General features: G+C 38.4%; 3 protein-coding genes across 3 annotated transcripts; all 3 read right to left on the bottom strand.

Moving 5' to 3' along the window:
• Positions 1–621: 621 nt before the first annotated feature.
• LOC132851463 (extracellular calcium-sensing receptor-like) lies at positions 622–3,692 on the bottom strand. The gene is made up of 6 exons (XM_060878362.1): positions 3,589–3,692; positions 3,177–3,468; positions 2,144–2,956; positions 1,838–2,065; positions 1,630–1,753; positions 622–1,517 (listed from the first exon to the last, which is right to left on the bottom strand). The coding sequence occupies exons 2-6, from the start codon at positions 3,432–3,434 to the stop codon at positions 622–624; spliced, it is 2,319 nt and encodes a 772-aa protein (XP_060734345.1). The 5' UTR covers positions 3,435–3,468; positions 3,589–3,692.
• Positions 3,693–5,040: 1,348 nt separating this feature from the next.
• Positions 5,041–7,861, bottom strand: LOC132851465 (extracellular calcium-sensing receptor-like). The gene is made up of 5 exons (XM_060878364.1): positions 7,577–7,861; positions 6,602–7,417; positions 6,295–6,522; positions 6,046–6,169; positions 5,041–5,948 (listed from the first exon to the last, which is right to left on the bottom strand). Exons 1-5 carry the CDS (start codon positions 7,832–7,834, stop codon positions 5,041–5,043), a joined length of 2,334 nt encoding a protein of 777 aa, XP_060734347.1. The 5' UTR covers positions 7,835–7,861.
• Positions 7,862–11,021: 3,160 nt separating this feature from the next.
• LOC132851461 (extracellular calcium-sensing receptor-like) lies at positions 11,022–14,167 on the bottom strand. Its single transcript, XM_060878359.1, has 6 exons — positions 14,031–14,167; positions 13,594–13,885; positions 12,654–13,469; positions 12,350–12,577; positions 12,093–12,216; positions 11,022–11,929 (listed from the first exon to the last, which is right to left on the bottom strand). The coding sequence occupies exons 2-6, from the start codon at positions 13,849–13,851 to the stop codon at positions 11,022–11,024; spliced, it is 2,334 nt and encodes a 777-aa protein (XP_060734342.1). The 5' UTR covers positions 13,852–13,885; positions 14,031–14,167.
• Positions 14,168–19,706: the final 5,539 nt, after the last annotated feature.

Genomic DNA, 19,706 nt, shown 5'->3' with positions numbered 1-19,706 from the left:
TACACTGTTATACAAGGGGATGCACTTATTTCCAGGGATTTCAGAACAGCGTAACAGATATTGTCATCGGGCAGGCATGGCATATTTGATAATCTAACCCTAACCCTAACCCCAATTTTGGGAAATATTTTTGAACAGTCAACCTGCTCAGTTTGTCAGAGATATTTAGCATTTTGCCAGTTTTCCTTAACGTAATGTTACACCACAAGGATAGAAAACAGTCCCTTACACTGCTTGGGTACGTTTATTTTTATTGATTATAGGCCTATGACATTGAACTGAGAAATTTGTTATCAGTGTTTAAGATATATTCTATTGCACAGATTAAGAAAATTATTATAAGAAATTCAACTTTTTTTTAGGGAAAACAGCCCAAAAATATGTGAAAACATACATTGAATGTCACCATGATTCTTTCACTAACTACAAACTATATACATTTAGTACTAAAGTCAGATAAAATATCAGTTTATGTACCACAGTAGTTGACGTTTTACATCTTTATGCTAAACTGTTTTTAAAGCTTTCATTTACATTAGCAAATGTTGTTTACATATGTTAGTTTATTTAAACAGATCTTAGTATTGAAGATATAGGCAGCTAAATTTATTTCACAGACCATCATTTTGCCATCATTTGCTTCTTTGTATTCTTTTCTGGTTTCAGTATTATTATATAACATTTTGGAACAAATATGCAGAATAATAAACCAAAGCTTGATGCTAAAATAGCAAATATCTCTACAGCTACAGTGAATTTTCCAGGAGAGCTGACATAAGCAGGAATAAATGTGATCCAAACTGCACAGAATATAAGTATGCTGAATGTGATGAATTTGGCTTCATTGAAATTGTCAGGCAACTTCCGGGCCAGAAAAGCCAAAATAAAACATAAAAGAGCCAAAAGTCCTATATAACCCAGAACAGCCCAGAAACCTATAACTGAGCCTACATGACATTCTAATATAATCTTTTCCTTGTAGTAGTTCATATTATTGTATGGAAAAGGAGGAGATATTGTTAACCAAAGTACACAAATAATGACCTGTACAAGAGTGAAGGCGAGTACACTGAGTCTCTGCTGTAGAGGCCCAAACCATTTCATGACATTACTGCCTGGAAGTGTAGCCCTGAAAGCTATTAACACCACTACAGTTTTCCCCAGAACACAGGAGATACAGAGGACAAAGGTGATCCCAAACGCTGTGTGACGCAGCATACAGGACCACTGAGACGGCCGACCAATGAATGTAAGTGAACAAAGGAAGCACAGAGTCAGAGAGAAGAGCAGCAGGAAGCTCAGCTCAGAGTTGTTTGCTCTAACAATTGGTGTGTCCTTGTGTTTAAAGAAAGTTACAGCAATACAGATAGTGAACAAAACTCCTAACAAAGAAAATGATACAAGAATGATTCCCATTAACTCCTCAAATGACAGGAATTCCACCAACTTTAAGACACAGGTATCTCTCTTTTCATTAGACCACAGTTCAGGAGGGCACTTGATGCAAGATATAGAATCTAAAGAAAAATACGTTAATTATTTTTTCTAGTTTGTTTAATAGTCTAATACAACTTTAAATCATACAATGACTTGTCTACATCACTGACATGAAAAACTTTAAAATTATACCTGTTATATTACTGATTTCCCCTTCTGCACATGGTATACAATCAAAGCAGCAGATTGGCCTTCCTTTCTGTACAGCCTTCCTGAAGCCCGGGGTACAACTGTTACTGCACACAGAGACTGGCACCTGAAAATCATTTATATTGTGTACTTTTAATAATACATCTCTATTGTACACATCATAATTATTATTTATATAGCTGTTATTTACCTCTGGTTTATTGTGGGCCCAGACTATAGTGTTGTTGTTAAACAACAGCTGAAGGTGTGTTTGCAGAGAGGCATCATAGAAGCCAACTTTAACAAATACTGTTTTACCATCTTTACCTTGCTGCCAGTTTAGCACTTCATAGCGTGCTGCTGGGTCTCCATTCTCATCAAAGAATACATCCTCTCCTGTTGTAGTCGTGAAACGGATTTTCTTCAGCTCATTCACTATCTAAAGGAAGTGTTGCATACTCAGTTATAAATACTGTATAAATACATATTTTTCATGAGTCTATTTTGTTGCACTTACCTTCAAGGGTTGCTGGTAATCTGCTAATTTTGTACATGTAATAGCACCTTCTTGTCCATTGACCCGCTCTGTACAACCATAACTCTTATGTAGGGCATATGCCACAGCATACACAGCCTTATAAACATTATTTGCAATTCGTAAGTCTGTAACATCTGTAGTACTGTTTTGAACTTGAGTGAGGCTTTCATTGCCTTTGCACTGTTTCATTTCAACGTTTTCTTGTGTTAGAAATTTACATTGAAATATGGTCTCGAAAACCTCCTTGTAAAGACTAACATCAGTAACTAGATTAAGCTTAGTCAGAAATGACCCTAGGCCATTGATACTGGCTTTGGGGATAGCAAAACCCACAGCCCCTTTCAGAATATGTTTCCATTCAGCATTGGCAGTGTTCACATCCGAGATCCAGGACTCACTTCCAATCCACTGAAACCCAGTCATGTTCTGCAAGACCATTTCCCTCAGAAGAAAACCAAAGTCGGAGTTTGCAACAAAAGCTACAATCACTTTGGACGTTGAAGCCTTGATAATCTCAATTATTTTTGAAATTTTGTCTCTGGAGTCTGTCTTAAAAAATGCTTTGGAATACTCAATACAGATTCCCTCTTCTTTGGCAGCACTGATAAATGCACTTATGCCATTATTCCCATAGTCATTATCACTGCACAAGGCCCCCACCCAGGTCCATCCAAAATGTTTGACGAGCTTTACCAAAGCTCTGCTTTGGAAATAATCACTGGGAATTGTTCTGAAGAAAGATGGGTGTTTTTTTCTGTCACTTAGACATGCACATGTTGCAAAGTGACTAACCTGTAATAAAGGTCATTGGTTTAAATATAAACTATACATGATACAACTTCCTAGGATTTCATTTCATGAGGATCAATACAAACTGCCTATATTAGACTAGATTAGATGTAATTTTATTGTCATTACACATGTACAAGTACAAGGCAATAAAATGCATGACATGCAAGTGTAATTTCCATTTAATGCATGACTGTAATTTTAAATTAGACATAGGATTTACCACAGGAATCTGCAAAGGTCCCACTGTAGTAGAGATGGCAATAGTGGGGCTAGATGATGTTTGCCCTATAATTGCTTGAACAGTGTCAGGTTTGGAGCAGTGCACTGAAGTTGTATTTTCTCCATGACCACTGACTAAGGACAAAGCAGCTCTTGTGGTCATTTCAACTGTTGCACATGCGTCATAAATTTTATAACCTAAATTGATGCCAGGCAGAATATCACTTCTGTTGTTGATTTCTTCAATTGTAAACATCATTGTTTGTGCACTTTGAAATTCTCTAAGGTTCAAACTTTGGAACAAAATCACAATATAAATCAAAATAACTTGTAAAATGTATAATGCAAATAATTAAAGAATATGCTTTTAACATAACCTCATTCATTTTGAAATTGTCCTTATGCCCACTCACCTTATGCATTCTCCTTTCTTAGGCCCTGTGGTAAATGTTTGTGCTGGCTGCTCCCATTTGTTGTGGAAGGAAAAAATCCCCCCAATCAGTATAACCCCATCTTTACTGAGTTGAGGAGGATTGGGCAGTCCTTGGATGCTGCAGGGAGGATCAGCTGCTCTCACCTGAGTGAATAGAAGCCATGTGTGCAAGAAACTCATTCTCGTCCCTCCCAAACCACCTAGAACTTTAAGCTTTTATATAATCCATTTTACATCCCACAATACCTAGACATCAAGGTGTAGTGATTACTTATGCAAATCTGCAGGCTCATTAATTTGCATTTTGCATAATTCCTTTGATATTCCAGAAATTTCTGGACTCGGTGTTGTATTGAATTGATGGACAGAGTAGGACATGCTCCATTAGGACAATTAGCATGATACGATAACAAATTTTAAAACATAGATAAAGTAAAAAGTATCTATGTTTATGGTAATTCTGTCATGATAAATGTCCTAATCCATGCCATGGAAGGGCCTGAGCATAAAGTGCCTACACTGAAAACCACTGGGAAAAGGAAAAGTCACATTGTCCCTGCAGTCCTGTGACTCTCTTTTGTGTGAGACACAGGCAATCAGTACAAAGGTATTATTATGACCTTCACATTTGAAGTGCTTAGGAGCATCCACTGTTTTTGCTTGAAATGTATAATGAAAAAGTCATGCCGATGTCCTTCCCTCTGCACTGAAATATTACGTGTCAATGCTATTTATTTGTTAACCATATTAACCAAATCTTACAAAAGTGCTTAACCTGCTGAACAGGTGCTCATAGTATAGTCTGGGAATTGTTTGGAAGACGTGTAAAAAGATAAATGAACTAAGGAGTAATAATTTGAATTTGTGCTAATTTATTACAGGATATTGCTGCAATTTAATGCTAAAAGAAAAATCTGATTTGGGGGAATATTATTTGACAGAGTTAACTTGCTCAATTTGTTACAGATAAATTGCATTTTCCCAATTTTACATACCTTAGTGTTACACCACAAGCATAGAAAAACAGTCCCTTATACTTATACTGCTTAGATACATTTATTGATTAAAAGCATTTGATATTGAACTGAGAAATGTGTGTAGAGTGTTTCTTAAGATATATTCTATTGTGCAAATTATTAAAAAAAAATTATTATTTTCTCAGATAATATTTTTGAAGGAAAACAGCCACAAAATATGTCAAAACATGCATTGATTGTCACCATACTTCTGGCACTAACTGCTAACTAGATATAAATGGTTCAGTATTTAAAGTTAATTTAAAATATTCCAGTTTATGTACCACAGTTACTGAAGTTATACATCTTTAGACTAAACTATTTTTAAAGCTTTCATTTATATTAGTATATATTCCTTACAGATGTTACTTAATTTGATCAGATATTTGTATTGGTGAAGATCTGGACAGCTAAATTCATTTCGCAGATGCTTTACCCATCATTTCCTTCTTTGTATTCTTTTCTGGTTTCAGTACGATTATATAACACTTTGGAACAAATATGCAGAATAATAAACCAAAGCTTGATGCTAAAATGGCAAATATCTCTACAGCTACAGTGAATTTTCCAGGAGAGCTGAAATAAGCAGGAATAAATGTGATCCAAACTGCACAGAATATAAGTATGCTGAATGTGATGAATTTGGCTTCATTGAAATTGTCAGGCAACTTCCGGGCCAGAAAAGCCAAGATAAAACATAAAAGAGCTAAAAGTCCTATATAACCCAGTACAGCCCAGAAACCTATATCTGAGCCTACATGACATTCTAATATAACCTTTTCCTTGTAGTATTTCATATTTTTGTAGGGGAAAGGAGGAGATATTGTTAACCAAAGTACACAAATAATGACCTGTACAAGAGTGAAGGCGAGTACACTGAGTCTCTGCTGTGGAGGCCCAAACCATTTCATGACATTACTTCCTGGAAGTGTAGCCCTGAAGGCCATTAACACCACTACAGTTTTCCCCAGAACACAGGAGATACAGAGGACAAAGGTGATCCCAAACGCTGTGTGACGCAGCATACAGGACCACTCAGAGGGCTGACCAATGAAAGTAAGTGAACAGAGAAAACACAGAGTCAGAGAAAAGAGCAGTAAGAAGCTCAGTTCAGAATTATTTGCTCTAACAATTGGTGTGTCCTTGTGTTTAAAGAAAGTTACAGCAATACAGATAGTGAACAAAACTCCTAACAAAGAAAATGATACAAGAATGATTCCCATTATCTCCTCAAATGACAGGAATTCCACGAGCTTTAAGACACAGTTATCTCTCTTCTCATTCGACCACAGTTCAGGTGGACACTTGATGCAAGATATAGCATCTGAAGAAGAGAAGATGAATATCAATTTTCCATGAATACTGCATTTTACCTTTCTGTTAATTTGTGCTTTATTAATCAAATATACTATACATTATACCTGTTATATTACTGATTTCTCCCTCTGCACATGGAATACAGTCAAAACAGCAGATTGGCTTTCCTTTCTGTACAGCCTTCCTGGTACCTGGGGGACAACTTGGACTACACACAGAGACTGGCACCTGCAAAACATTACAAAGTGCATATATTTATTATTTCCTGAAAAACATTATTTCTTATATGTAATAATAAAATGCTTACAACATTTATATGAACATTTTATAATGGCATATATATTTTTATTTACCTCTGCTTTGTTGTGGGCCCAGACTATACTGTTGTTGTTAATTGACAGCTGAAGGTGTGTTTGCAGAGAGGCATCATAGAAGCCGACTTTAACAAATACTGTTTTACCATCGTTACCTTGCTGCCAGTTCATCACATCATAACGTGCTGCTGGGTCTCCATTCTCATCAAAGAATACATCTTCTCCTGTTGTAGTCGTGAAACGAATTTTCTTCAACTCATTCAGTATCTAAAGGAAGTGTTGCATACTTTTTAGTTAAGCACATGAGTTAAGCACATTTTTCTGGGGTCTTATTTATTGCACTTACCTTCCAGGGTTGCTTGTAATCTGCTAATTTTGTACATGCAATAGCACCTTCTTGTCCATTGTCCCTCTCTGTACAGCCATAACTGTTATGTAGAGCATAAGCCACAGCATACACAGCCTTATAAACGTTATTTGGAATTCGTAAGTCTGTAACATCTGTACTACTGTTTTGAACTTGAGCAAGGATTTCATTGCTGTTGCACAGTTGTTTCATCTCAGTGTTTTCTTGTGTTACAAATTTACATTGAAATATGGTCTCCCAAACCTCCTTGTAAATACCTTCATCATAATATGGTTTAAGCTTAGTCAAAAATGACCCTAGGCCATTGATTTTAACATTTGGGATGGAAAAACCCACAGACCCCTTCAGAATATGCTGCCATTCAGCATTGGCAGTGTTTACATCAGTGATCCAGGACTCACTTCCAATCCACTGAAACCCAGTCATGTTCTGCAAGACCATTTCCCTCAGAAGAAAAGCAAAGTCAGAGTATGCAACAAATGCTACAATCACTTTGGAGGTTGAAGCCTTGATCATTTCAACCATGTTGAGAAGTTTTCCTCTGGAGTCTGTCTTAATAAATGCTTTGGAATATTCAATACAGATTCCCTCTTCTTTGGCAGCGCTGATAAATGCACTTATGCCATTATTCCCATAGTCATTATCACTGCACACGGCCCCCACCCAGGTCCATCCAAAATGTTTGACAAGCTTTGCCAAAGCTCTGCTCTGGTAGTAATCACTGGGAATTGTTCTGAAAAATGATGGGTGTGTTTTTTTGTCACTTAGACATGCACATGATGCAATGTGACTAACCTGTAATAAATATATTTGGTTTAAATATAAACTGTAGATAATACCACTTTGTATGTTTTCTTTTCATTTAATGAAAATTAATACAAATTGCCTACATAACATGCAATGCAAGTGCAATTTCAGTTTAAATCATTTTTATAATTTCAAATTAAGATTTACCAAAGGAATTTGCAAAGGTCCTACTGCAGTAGAGATGGCAATAGTCGGGGTAGATGCAGAATGTCCTATAATTGCTTGAACAGTGTCAGGTTTGGAGCAGTGCACTGAAGTTGTATTTTCTCCATGACCATTGATTAAAGACAAGGCAGCTCTTGTGGCCAATTCAGATGTTCCACATGTATCATAGATTTTATAACCCAAATTGATGCCAGGAAGAATATCACTTCTGTTGTTGATTTCTTCAATTGTAAATATCATAGCTTGCGCACTTTGATATGATTTCAGGGCCAAACTTTAGAAAACAACATAAATCACAATGTAATTCAGAATAAGTTTTGCAAAATGAACAACGAGAATTATTTTGGAATATACATTTGATAAAACCTAATTTTTATTGATATTATCCTTATGCCCTATCCTACTATACTACTCTCTAACCTTGAACGAATGCATTCTCCTTTCTTGGGCCCTGAAGTAAATGTTCGTGCTGGCTGCTCCCATTTGCTGTGAAAGTTGAAGATTCCACCAATCAGTATATCCCCATCTTTACTGAGTTGAGGAGGATTGGGCAGTCCTTGGATGCTGCAGGGAGGATCAGCTGCTCTCACCTGAGTGAATAGAAGCCATGTGTGCAAGAAACTCATTCTCATCCCTCCCAAAGCACCTAGATCTCTAAGCTTTTATATAATCTTTTTAACTCCCACAATACCTAGACGTCAAGGTGAAATGATTACATATGCATATCAGCAAGCTCATTATTTTGCATTTTTCCATAATACCTGCTAAAATGCAAGTGTGATATTTCAAATATTTCTGAACTAATATCAGAATTGAATTGATTGATGGAGTATGATATTGTACATAGCTACAGCCAATGAATATAATATTACAATTAATATACATGTATATGTAAAAATACAGAATGGCCATATTCAACAAGGTTTCTTATTCAGTTCTTACTGTATATTATCTTGCTAATGTTTTTTGAATTTATCTACATTAAGTAGATAAACTCCAGATAATACTTAATTAGTCTGTAATGTATTAAGAGAAACTTTTTAAGGCTAAATGTCCCTTTCATTCCCATGGTATGGACTGACCTTATACTTTGTAGAACAGAAACCACTAGGAAAAGGAAGACTCACATGGTCTTTGCAGTCCTGTAACCCTCTGCTTGTAACTCTTTTGTCTTTAAATATTTGTATTATCACCTTTTGTTGGGAGCATTTTCTGTTTTGGCTTGAGATGTATGATGCCACAGAAATTCCAATGTCCTTTCACCTGCTGTAACATATTAAATTGCAATTCAATGCAATTTAATTGTTAATCATATTTCCTAGAGCCTCTAGTCACAGCTTAGAAATGTGCTTGACCTGCTGAACAGATGCTAAAGTATGGTCTGGGGATTGTTTTGAAGACAGTTACACGTGAAGAGATAAACAAAATAACTGATGACAGAGCCGATCGGCCCTATACGCTCACTACGCAAGTTTCTTAGGGCCCCGCAAATTACGCAAGGCCCTGCCTCCCCCTGCCTCATTTTACAGCACGTGTTAATGTTTACTGTGTAGATGACAATATGAAGCGGAGCTATCCATCTGGCCATGAAAAGAGAAAAAATAAACAAAATGAGAGTGAAATGCGAGAACAGCAAGCAGGTAAACTTGTGTTCTCTTCAAGTTTGATGTCAGCAAGAGCAAATAACAGTAAAGTTAAGTTGATGTGATTCTGTCTCTAGTCTCTATCTGACTAGCTAAATTAGCTGTGCAGTGCTGCCAGTGCAAGTGTGAATGTGTGGCAAATGGTTTACATGGCTCATGGGTCAGGTAGGAGGGCCCCTTAGCAGAATTTTGCTTAGGGCCCCGGAAACGTCAGGATCGGCTCTGACTGAGGAGTAATTGTTTGATTTTGTGCTAGTTTATTACAGGCTACAGCTGAAATTAAATCCTGAAAAGAAAATCCGATTCTCTGGAATATTTTTGGACAGAGTTATCCTGCTCAATTTTTTCATTCATTCATTCATCTTCTACCGCTTACCCGAACTACCTCGGGTCACGGGGAGCCTGTGCCTATCTCAGGCGTCATCGAGCATCAAGGCAGGATACACCCTGGACGGAGTGCCAACCCATCGCAGGGCACACACACACACACACTCTCATTCACTCACACAATCACACACTACGGACAATTTTCCAGAGATGCCAATCAACCTACCATGCATGTGTTTGGACCGGGGGAGGAAACCGGAGTACCCGGAGGAAACCCCCGAGGCACGGGGAGAACATGCAAACTCCACACACACACACAAGGCGGAGGCGGGAATCGAACCCCGACCCTGGAGGTGTGAGGCGAACGTGCTAACCACTAAGCCACTGTGCCCCCCTCCTGCTCAATTTGTCACAGATATTTTGCATTTTGCCAATTTTTCCATACCTTAATGTTACACCACAAGCATTGAAAAACAGTCCCTTATACTGCTTAGGAACATTTACTTTTATTGATAATAGGCTTTTGACATTGAACTGAGAAATGTGTGTGCAGTATGTTTCTCATGATCTATTAAATTACAGAAAACAGATTACAGAAAATAATTGAAATAATACAACTTTTGAGGGAAAACAGCTTAAAACTGTTCATTGTAACTTTGAACAAATGTTTTAAACTCATGGTATCTTAAGTATGTAACTTAGTGAGCCAGCATTAATGTATTCAATGTTAGAGATTTAAGCACTTATGTACGTCGCTCTGGATAAGGGCATCTGCCAAATGCTGTAAATGTAAATGTAAATGTAAAACATATATGTGAAAACATACATTAATAATGTCACCATACTTCTGGCACTCACCACTAACCATGTAGTACTATAAAGTCAGTTAAAATGTTGCAGTTTACAGTATCTCACAAGTAAGTACACCCCTCACATTTTTGTAAATATTTTATTATAACTTTCCATGTGACAACACTGAAGAAATGACACTGAGCTACAATGTAAAGTCGTGAGTATATAGCTTGTATAACAGTGTAAATTTGCTGTCCTCTCAAAATAACTTAACACACAGCCATTAATGTCTAAACAAAAGTGAGTACACCCCTAAGTGAAAATGTCCAAATTGGGCCCAATTAGCCATTTTCTCTCCCCGGTGTCATGTGACTCGTTAGTGTTACAAGGTCTCAGGCATGAAAAGTGAGCATGCCTGAGGCATGACTTTACATTGTAGCTCAGTGTCATTTCTTCAGTGTTGTCACATGAAAAGATATAATAAAATATTTTCAAAAATGTGAGGGGTGTACTCACTTCTGCCAGATACTTCATTAACCACAGTTGATGAAGTTGTAAATCTCTATTCTATATTATTTTTAAAGCTTTTATTTAAGGCAGAACATGTTCTTTACATATGTAATTTAATCAGATATTTGTATTGGTGAAGATCTGGACAGCTAAATTCAATTCACAGATGCTTTACCCATCATTTGCTTCTTTGTATTCTTCTCTGGTTTCAGTATAATTATATAACACTTTGGAACAAATATACAGAATAATAAACCAAAGCTTGATGCTAAAATAGCAAATATCTCTACAGCTACGGTGAATTTTCCAGGAGAGCTGACATAAGCAGGAATAAATGTGATCCAAACTGCACAGAATATAAGTATGCTGAATGTGATGAATTTGGCTTCATTGAAATTGTCAGGCAACTTCCGGGCCAGAAAAGCCAAGATAAAACACAAAAGGGCCAAAAGTCCTATATAACCCAGAACAGCCCAGAAACCAATAACTGAGCCTACATGACATTCTAATATAATCTTTTCCTTGTAGTATTTCATATTTTTGTAGGGAAAAGGAGGAGATATTGTTAACCAAAGTATACAAATAATGACCTGTACAAGCGTGAAGCCGAGTACACTGAGTCTCTGCTGTAGAGGCCCAAACCATTTCATGACATTACTTCCTGGAAGTGTAGCCCTGAAGGCCATTAACACCACTACAGTTTTCCCCAGAACACAGGAGATACAGAGGACAAAGGTAATCCCAAATGCTGTGTGGCGCAGCATACAGGACCACTCAGAGGGCTGACCAATGAATGTGACTGAACAGAGAAAACACAGAGTCAGAGAGAAGAGCAGCAGGAAGCTCAGCTCAGAATTATTTGCTCTAACAATTGGTGTGTCCTTGTGTTTAAAAAAAGTTAAAGCAATGCAGATAGTAAACAAAGCTCCTAACAAAGAAAATGATACAAGAATGATTCCCATTATTTCCTCAAATGACAGGAATTCCACAAGCTTTAAGACACAGGTATCTTTCTTGTCATTAGACCACAGTTCAGGTGGGCACTTGATGCAAGATATAGCATCTGAAGAAGAGAAGATGAATATCAATTTTCCATGCATACTGCATTTTACCTTTCTGTTAATTTGTGCTTTATTAATCTAGAGAAAAAAAATCAATTTGACATGCATATTGCATTGTATCTTTCCCTTCATGTGTGCATTTTTAAAAAATACTATTATATATACCTGTTATATTACTGATTTCTCCCTCTGCACATGGTATACAGTCAAAGCAGCAAATTGGCCTTCCTTTCTGTACAGCCTTCCTGGTGCCTGGGGGACAACTTGGACTACACACAGAGACTGGCACCTGCAAAACATTAAGTGCAAATAATTATAAAGTATTTTCTGAAACAATTCTTTATTGCATTTCAGTAATAATAAGGTGCTGTATTTATGAATACACCATAGAAAAATCTATATTCATAGAAACTGTTATTTACCTCTGTTTTGTTGTGGGCCCAGACTATGCTGTTGTTGTTAATTGACAGCTGAAGGTGTGTTTGCAGAGAGGCATCATAGAAGCCCACTTTAACAAATACTGTTTTACCATCGTTACCTTGCTGCCAGTTCAGCACATCATAACGTGCTGCTGGGTCTCCATTCTCATCAAAGAATACATCTTCTCCTGTTGTAGTTGTGAAACGGATTTTCTTCAACTCATTCACTATCTAAAGGAAGTGTTGCATATGTTTTATTTAAGCACATAAGTACATATTTTCCCCCAGTGTATTTTGTTGTGCTTACCTTCCAGGTTTGCTGGTGTTCTGCTAGGATTGTACACACCTGAGCACCTTCTTGCCCACTGTCCATCTCTGAACATCCATAACTGTTATGTAGGGCATAAGCTACAGCATACACAGCCTTGTAAACATTATTTGCAACTCGCAAGTCTGATACATCTGTATAAATGTTTTGAACATGACTGAGACTTTCATTGCCCTTGCACAATCGTTTAAGCTCAGAATTGTCTTCTGTAGGAAACTTACAATCAAATATGGTCTCCCATAACTCTTTGTAAATAGCTACATCAGACATTGGATTAAGCTTACTCAGAAAAGACCCCAGGCTATTGATTTTAGTGTTTGGGATAGCAAAACCCACAGAACCTTTCAGAATATGTTTCCATTCAGCTTTGGAAGTATTTAAATCGGAGATCCAGGACTCACTTCCAATCCACTGAAACCCAGTCATGTTCTGCAAGACCATTTCCCTCAAAAGAAAACCAAAGTCAGAGTATACAACAAAAGCTACAATCACTTTGGAGGTTGAAGCCTTGATCATTTCAACTACATTGAGAATTTTGTCTCTGGAGTCTGTCTTAATAAATGCTTTGGAATACTCAATACAGATTCCCTCTTCTTTGGCAGCACTAATAAATGCACTTATGCCATTATTCCCATAGTCATTATCACTGCACACGGCCCCCACCCAGGTCCATCCAAAATGTTTGACGAGCTTTGCCAAAGCTCTGCTCTGGTGGTAATCACTTGGAATCGTTCTGAAGAAAGATGGGTGTTTTTTTCTATCACTCAGGCATGCACATGATGCAATGTGACTAACCTGTAATAAAAATGTAAATAAAGATTTAAATACATACTGTAGATAATACTGCAGATTTGTAGATAATGCAAATTTATTTTGGTTTAATGCATATTAATAATTTGAAATTGGATGTAGGATTTACCACAGGAATGTGCAATGGTCCCACTGTAGTAGAGATGGCAATAGTCGGGGTAGATGATGATTGTCCTATAATTGCTTGAACAGTGTCAGGTTTAGAGCAGTGCACTGAAGTTGTATTTTCTCCATGACCATTGACTAAGGACAAGGCAGCTCTTGTGGTTATTTCAACTGATACACATGCATCATAGATTTTATAACCCAAACTGATGCCAGGAAGAATATCACTTCTGTTGTTGATTTCTTCAATTGCAAAGACCATTGTTTGTGCACTTTGAAATTCTTTCAGGTTCAAACTGTATAAAAAAAATTAAATTTGGAAAATTCAGCAAATGAGTTAAATTCAGAAAATACAGTAAGTACAATTAACAACAGGAATAAATTTTGTACAGTATATGTATTTAATATAACCTAATTGAAATTATCTAAATATCTCCTCACCTTGAACGTGTGCATTCTCCTTTTTTGGGTCCTGATATGAAAGTTTGTGCTGGCTGCTCCCATTTGCTATGGAAGGAAAAGATTCCACCAATCAGTATATCCCCATCTTTACTGAGTTGAGGAGGATTGGGCAGTCCTTGTATGCTGCATGGAGGATCAGCTGCTCTCACCTGAGTGAACAGAAGCCATGTGTGCAAGAAACTCATTCTTATCCCTCCCAAACCACCTAGACCTCTAGGCTTTTATATAATCCTTTTTAAATCCCACATCCTACATATCAAGTTGTGTTGTTTCCTTATGCATATGTATTAGCTAATTAATTAGCATTTTCCATAATACCTGCTAAAATGCCACTCTAATATTCCAATTATTTCTGTAGTAAGATTTGTAGGGTAGGGCATGCCCTAAACTATGCATTGCCACAGCCAACAAATAAAAAATACATGAGTTCTCATTCATTTTATTCTGTGCATTATCTTGATAATGGCTTCTTTATATATATATATATATATATATATATATATATATATATATATATATATATATATATATATATATATATATATATATATATATGTGTGTGTGTGTGTGTGTGTGTGTGTGTGTGTGTATATATATATATATATATATATATATTTCTAAGTTCATTGAATAAGGGGAACCCACTCGGGAAAGGAAAAGTGACATTATGTTTGCAGTCCTGTAATCTTCTGCCTGTAACTTTTGTGTGAGACACAGACAAACAATAACTTTGTATTACCTATCTTTGGAATACTTGGGAGCATCCCCTATTGTGGCTTGAGTTGTATGATGACAAAGGCATTCCAATGCCCTTAGTTCTGCACTGCCATATTCAATTTGTCAAATAAATGCTATTTATTTATTAATCATATTGTTACGGGCGGGATTCCAGTTCCACTCTATTAGTGGATAGGAAATTGGACATGTGTCTGGAGCAGGTAGAGAAAGAGTGTGGCTGGATAGGTAATGCTGACAGGATAGGTTTAAATTGGTGCAATAATAAATAAGGGGAAAATGCATGGGGTTAGCTTGTGACTGTATATATATATATATATATATATATATATATATTTATACACAGTATGTGTATTTAAGCTCCCCGAATCGTGTGACTGATGCTCGACGGCTACACCAGACAGGCACGGAAGAGACAGTCGAGGAAGAGCACAGTGTTAACTCCTCGCTCTATGGGAAATTACCCCTTTGAGCGACTTGCACTCCGATACAGGTTACCACCATGAAACTCACTCAAAAACATTCTTTTTGAACTCCTAGTAGCAATGTTACCTCTCAAAACGCGATATGCTCTGATAAGTTTTACCGCGCTGAGACTCGACTGGAAACTCTTTTTCTAACTCCTATCAGTGTATATATTACCTCTCAGAGCGCTATGCGCTCTAATACGTATTACTGTCTGGTAATACTCTGGCACAGACTATGTCCGCACGCCAAAACTCGGGCTCTTACAGCTGCATGCTTTTCAGCTGCAGCCTAAAAAGAAGCGTGCTGGTGGCTGCAGGTTTGCCTGAAAGGCAAACGCGATGTTACACATTTTTGCAACTTAAAGTCTATATTCACATTTGCAAAATTCCTTGACCATCTGAACAGGTGCTCATACTATGGTCTGGGAATTGCTCTTTCTTTAAAAATATGGATATGCTCGTTTACTTACTTTGGGCTGCATGCAACCGCCTAACTGCAATCTCCCGCTTTCCCTGATCTCCACACTGAGCTCTTAAGAACTTGATAGAATCCGTACTTGGCTTGTTTTCATTCCCCTCCTGCCTCAAATTATTCAATGGTATTGTAGCTTCACAACCAGAGGTACAGGAGCATTGCTGAGGGCGGAAGACACACTCAACAGCTATCTTTCTTTGTCTACTTCATTGGGGAAACTCCTTGACCATGCAGAGTCATGTCAGCATTGCTTGGGATGGCAAAGAGACCTGGAAAAACCAGAGGGATTAGATCCAGAGACAGTGGTGGTATCCCACTGTGCTACCAAACAGTCTGCTTGAACCATTGGGCATACAATGGCAGCCATGGTCTTCACAGAGAGGCACATGTGCCTCAATCTGATGGGAATTAAAGACAAAGCCTTCCTAGTGAAAGCCCCAATTTTGTTTTGATGATGCCTATAGTATAGTTGTTGACAGGTACCAGGAGGCTAAATGCCAGCTGGTAGTATTTAATGAACTGATCCCTTGCTGCACCCGGGGATTTCTACCAGTCATTCTTGCCCAGATCCAAGCTCCCATAGGGAGGAGCAGATGGCCATTGTGGCTGACTTTGACACTCCCTAGAAGGAGGCTGCTCACGCCCCTTCTCTTGAGGCTTGTGAGCTCAAGTCCCCAAGGGACAGGCCCACTTAGTGTATGTCCAAGTAAATTCAAATTCAAATTCATTTGTATAGTGCCTTTAAACAAAGGGGAACCCATCCTCCTTTGGGTGACACTGGAGAGTGTGATTATAAATATACAGTCCGACAAATGTTGTATTGATGAGGAGGTTGTTGTCCTTGAGGACCACATGTAGTTGGAATCTCCTTTTAGTATATCCAACTGGAGCTGGCAAATCTCTAGATGTCTCAGGATCCTCACATGGTTGGCCTCATCTTAGTGAAGGTCCAAAATCTTCATGACATGAAAGACAATCGAGCTGGTACAATTTCTGGATGGCTCAGGATGGGTAGAAAGAAAGAAGCAGTGGAGAGAAATTAGCATAGATGCTGTTCATAATACTAGCAAGCACTAGTTGATAATGTGCATGTACTAGAGCACAAGATTATGGGAAGTATTGTGTATGTCTGACTAAAGAGAATTTTAAAGGTTTTTAATCTACCTTTAAACTGGGAAAGTGTGTCTGATTCTCGAACATGATCAGAAGGCTATTCCAAAAAATGCCCTACCACCTTTAGTAGATTTTGATATTCTGGGAACTAACAGACGTCCTGATTTTGTGATCTCAGAGAGCTTGAACGATTGTAACATGTTAAAAGACTAGCTAGTAGTTATATGCTGTTAGTCATTACATCTAGATTATTTCTGTTTAAGGGTATAGTAAGCTGAGACAGATCAGGCAGGTTATTTGTCTTTAGTTGTCAGAATAAGAGTTCTACCAAGTCAATAACGTGGTGACGCACAGTTAGTCTGTTCTACAGGTAGTTTGTACAGTATGAGGTAATTATCTGTGCTGTCATCACTTTGAGGTATGATATCTATATCAGTGACATCTATTCCGCTGACATAATTAAATCTAGTGTAAATTTAAGATGATGTGTTGGTCTAGTGATGTTTTGTTTTAGCACAAATGAGTAAATACCATGGCCATTGCATGATTTTTGTGTTGTAGCAGGCTGGTCCTCTCTGTACACATTCATCAGGTTCTACAGCTTGGACATGGCATTGACCGCAGGATCAGAGGTCCGTTGTGGGTGATTGGGTCCAATTTGCTGTCAGCAATTGTTCTTGATATTGTCACATCTCCTTGCAGGGAAGCATTCTTCTTCAGTTTGATTACATCGGTACTAGGATTTCCACAGCCTAAAACTATGATGCAGCCTTGAGTTGCATTGAAAGTAAATGTCTCAGGTCAAGCTCTCTTGCCACACTTCAGGCATGCCAGACATCTTCCTTCAGACACTTCCTTCAAAAATAATCTGGAAATGTTATGTAGATGCATATCTATGGTCTTGTTAATGCATGCTGCAATGCCCCTGATCCCAGGTCAGGTGTTCAAATATGCTCATGGTTAGAAGGTTAAAGTCATGGAGTTTGGAGGTTAAGTTTGCTGAAAAGGAACGAAAAATTGGTGAGCCCTTTTTCTGTCTCAGACTCTGAGGAGCTCGATTTATTCAATGAAGAGCAACATGTGCTGCACTCAATCAAAGTTTTGCAGGTGTACCAAGCTCATCTGTGATCAGAAGGAATCCTAATGCCCAAGGCTGTCTCCTTTGCTGTCTACCCTGCCAACTCATGTGATTCGGGGTTCAGCCATGACCAACCATGCTCCTTATGTGTCATGTCTTACTGGGTTAGCCCCTTCCAGCTTACTGCTTCAGGGCACTAGACAAGGCAAGCATAGCAAAAAGCTAATACCTCTCTCAGACTACCTGGTAGCATGGTAGCTTCAGAGAGCGCTCAGCTTCATGGCGGCAGCAGCCAACGTTATTCCTTTGGGTCTGCTTCACATGAGACCTCAGGGGTGTGGGATTTCTTCCTCACAGACATCCCCTCGAGTTCATAAGGGTTATGCACTGTGTGGAAAGACCCAAGGTTTATGGTCTTTGGTTCCAATCTAGGGGCATGTCACCGTCACATGACTCTTTTGACAGATGCCTTGCTTTCACGGTGCAGTCCTTTTCCCCTATTCAGGTTGGTGCAGCAGATTCTGCTCTGGGCAGAGACCAGGTTTCTTTCAATGAGAGAAATATTCATACTAGGGCATGTAAACTGGGAGGCAGACTTGATGTTGCCTCCCAATAGGTGCTGAGCTTAGGGAGTGGCATGTCCACCCCCAGGTGGTGGAGTGAGTTCGGGCCATGATACAAACGTGACCAAGGCCCCATCTGTACTCATTTCCCTTGGTAGCTCTAACAATCAAGTCAACCTTCTCCTAGTTGCTCCTTGTTGGCCCTCTTGAGTTTGGTTTACCTAGTACCTAGTCTCCCTCCAAGACAGCACTCCATGGGAGGTTCCTGTCCTACCCCAAGATGCGGAAGCACTGGGTCTGGTCCCTGAAAGGGACCAGTTACTGGAGACAGGTCTCTCATCTGAAGTGATTGTTACAACCCAGTCTAGGGTTGGGCTTCACAGAATTATAGCTCAGGATCCAATAATTTGATACCTTTATAAATGGGCAAAAACCAAATACACAAAATAGAGTTTCTAGATAAGTGTATTGGTATATTTCATAGAACAGTACAGTATACAGTATACAGTGTATACAATCAAACAGTATACAGTATACAACCAACAGTACAATGGCGTCTCTTCAGGGTGGGCCCAGGCCAAAATAATAAACAAAAAGGTCTAATAGATAACTATTCTTACCTGAAAGCAAAGAAAATAAAAATACTTCCCTAACTACCTACTGAAACACACAGGGGAAAAAGGAACCCACTCCCAAAGAAAAAAGGCAGCCACACCCCTACTGCCAGTGAAACAGTAAACAATATTACAGTGATATATATACAAAATGTAACCACAGCAACAATTACAAGGGTAAACCAAGCTCAGAGTCAGAAACAGGCAGAAGTCAAAACCAGAACAAGAACTATCACAACACCAGAGTAATCAATCTCTCACAACACTACAATGAACCACCACTACTAACACACCCTTCTTCTTCTGCTTCCTGTTTATATAGCAGATTAGTTATTATGTCATCGATATGGGGGCAGGATCAAGGCAGGCTAGGACAGGCTTGAAACTCTGGCCTGGAATCAACCTGCACACAGACATGTACAGAACACAATACAATACACCATTTCATGGGTTGTAACTGGCAGCCACTGTAAGGCTTCAGAGTTCACCAAACGAAGGGAAGACATGCAGTTCCTACCAAGATATAAATCATCAACTTAAGGGGAGTATTCATCAGGAGGAATCTGCCCACTTATGGAGAGAGTATACACTGATGTCACAGCTGGGGCAG

Source organism: Tachysurus vachellii, chromosome 9, assembly GCF_030014155.1.
Source record: "Tachysurus vachellii isolate PV-2020 chromosome 9, HZAU_Pvac_v1, whole genome shotgun sequence".
Taxonomy (NCBI): domain Eukaryota; kingdom Metazoa; phylum Chordata; class Actinopteri; order Siluriformes; family Bagridae; genus Tachysurus; species Tachysurus vachellii.
The sequence above is the reverse complement of the archived record's forward strand: the minus strand, read 5'-3'. Positions and strand labels throughout refer to the sequence as shown.

What these genes read in the sequence shown, in the direction of transcription:
- LOC132851463 (XM_060878362.1), bottom strand. Translation starts at nt 3,434, where the DNA reads ATGATGTTTACAATTGAAGAAATCAACAACAGAAGTGATATTCTGCCT. An exon ending in GACCTTTGCAGATTCCTGTG is followed by an intron (nt 2,957 to 3,176) that starts GTAAATCCTATG and finishes CCTTTATTACAG; the next exon opens with GTTAGTCACTTTGCAACATG. An exon ending in GGAAATCAGTAATATAACAG is followed by an intron (nt 1,518 to 1,629) that starts GTATAATTTTAA and finishes ATTTTTCTTTAG; the next exon opens with ATTCTATATCTTGCATCAAG.
- LOC132851465 (XM_060878364.1), bottom strand. Translation starts at nt 7,834, where the DNA reads ATGATATTTACAATTGAAGAAATCAACAACAGAAGTGATATTCTTCCT. An exon ending in GGGCCCACAACAAAGCAGAG is followed by an intron (nt 6,170 to 6,294) that starts GTAAATAAAAAT and finishes AATGTTTTGCAG; the next exon opens with GTGCCAGTCTCTGTGTGTAG. An exon ending in AGAAATCAGTAATATAACAG is followed by an intron (nt 5,949 to 6,045) that starts GTATAATGTATA and finishes TCTCTTCTTCAG; the next exon opens with ATGCTATATCTTGCATCAAG.
- LOC132851461 (XM_060878359.1), bottom strand. Translation starts at nt 13,851, where the DNA reads ATGGTCTTTGCAATTGAAGAAATCAACAACAGAAGTGATATTCTTCCT. An exon ending in GACCATTGCACATTCCTGTG is followed by an intron (nt 13,470 to 13,593) that starts GTAAATCCTACA and finishes TTTTTATTACAG; the next exon opens with GTTAGTCACATTGCATCATG. An exon ending in GGGCCCACAACAAAACAGAG is followed by an intron (nt 12,217 to 12,349) that starts GTAAATAACAGT and finishes AATGTTTTGCAG; the next exon opens with GTGCCAGTCTCTGTGTGTAG.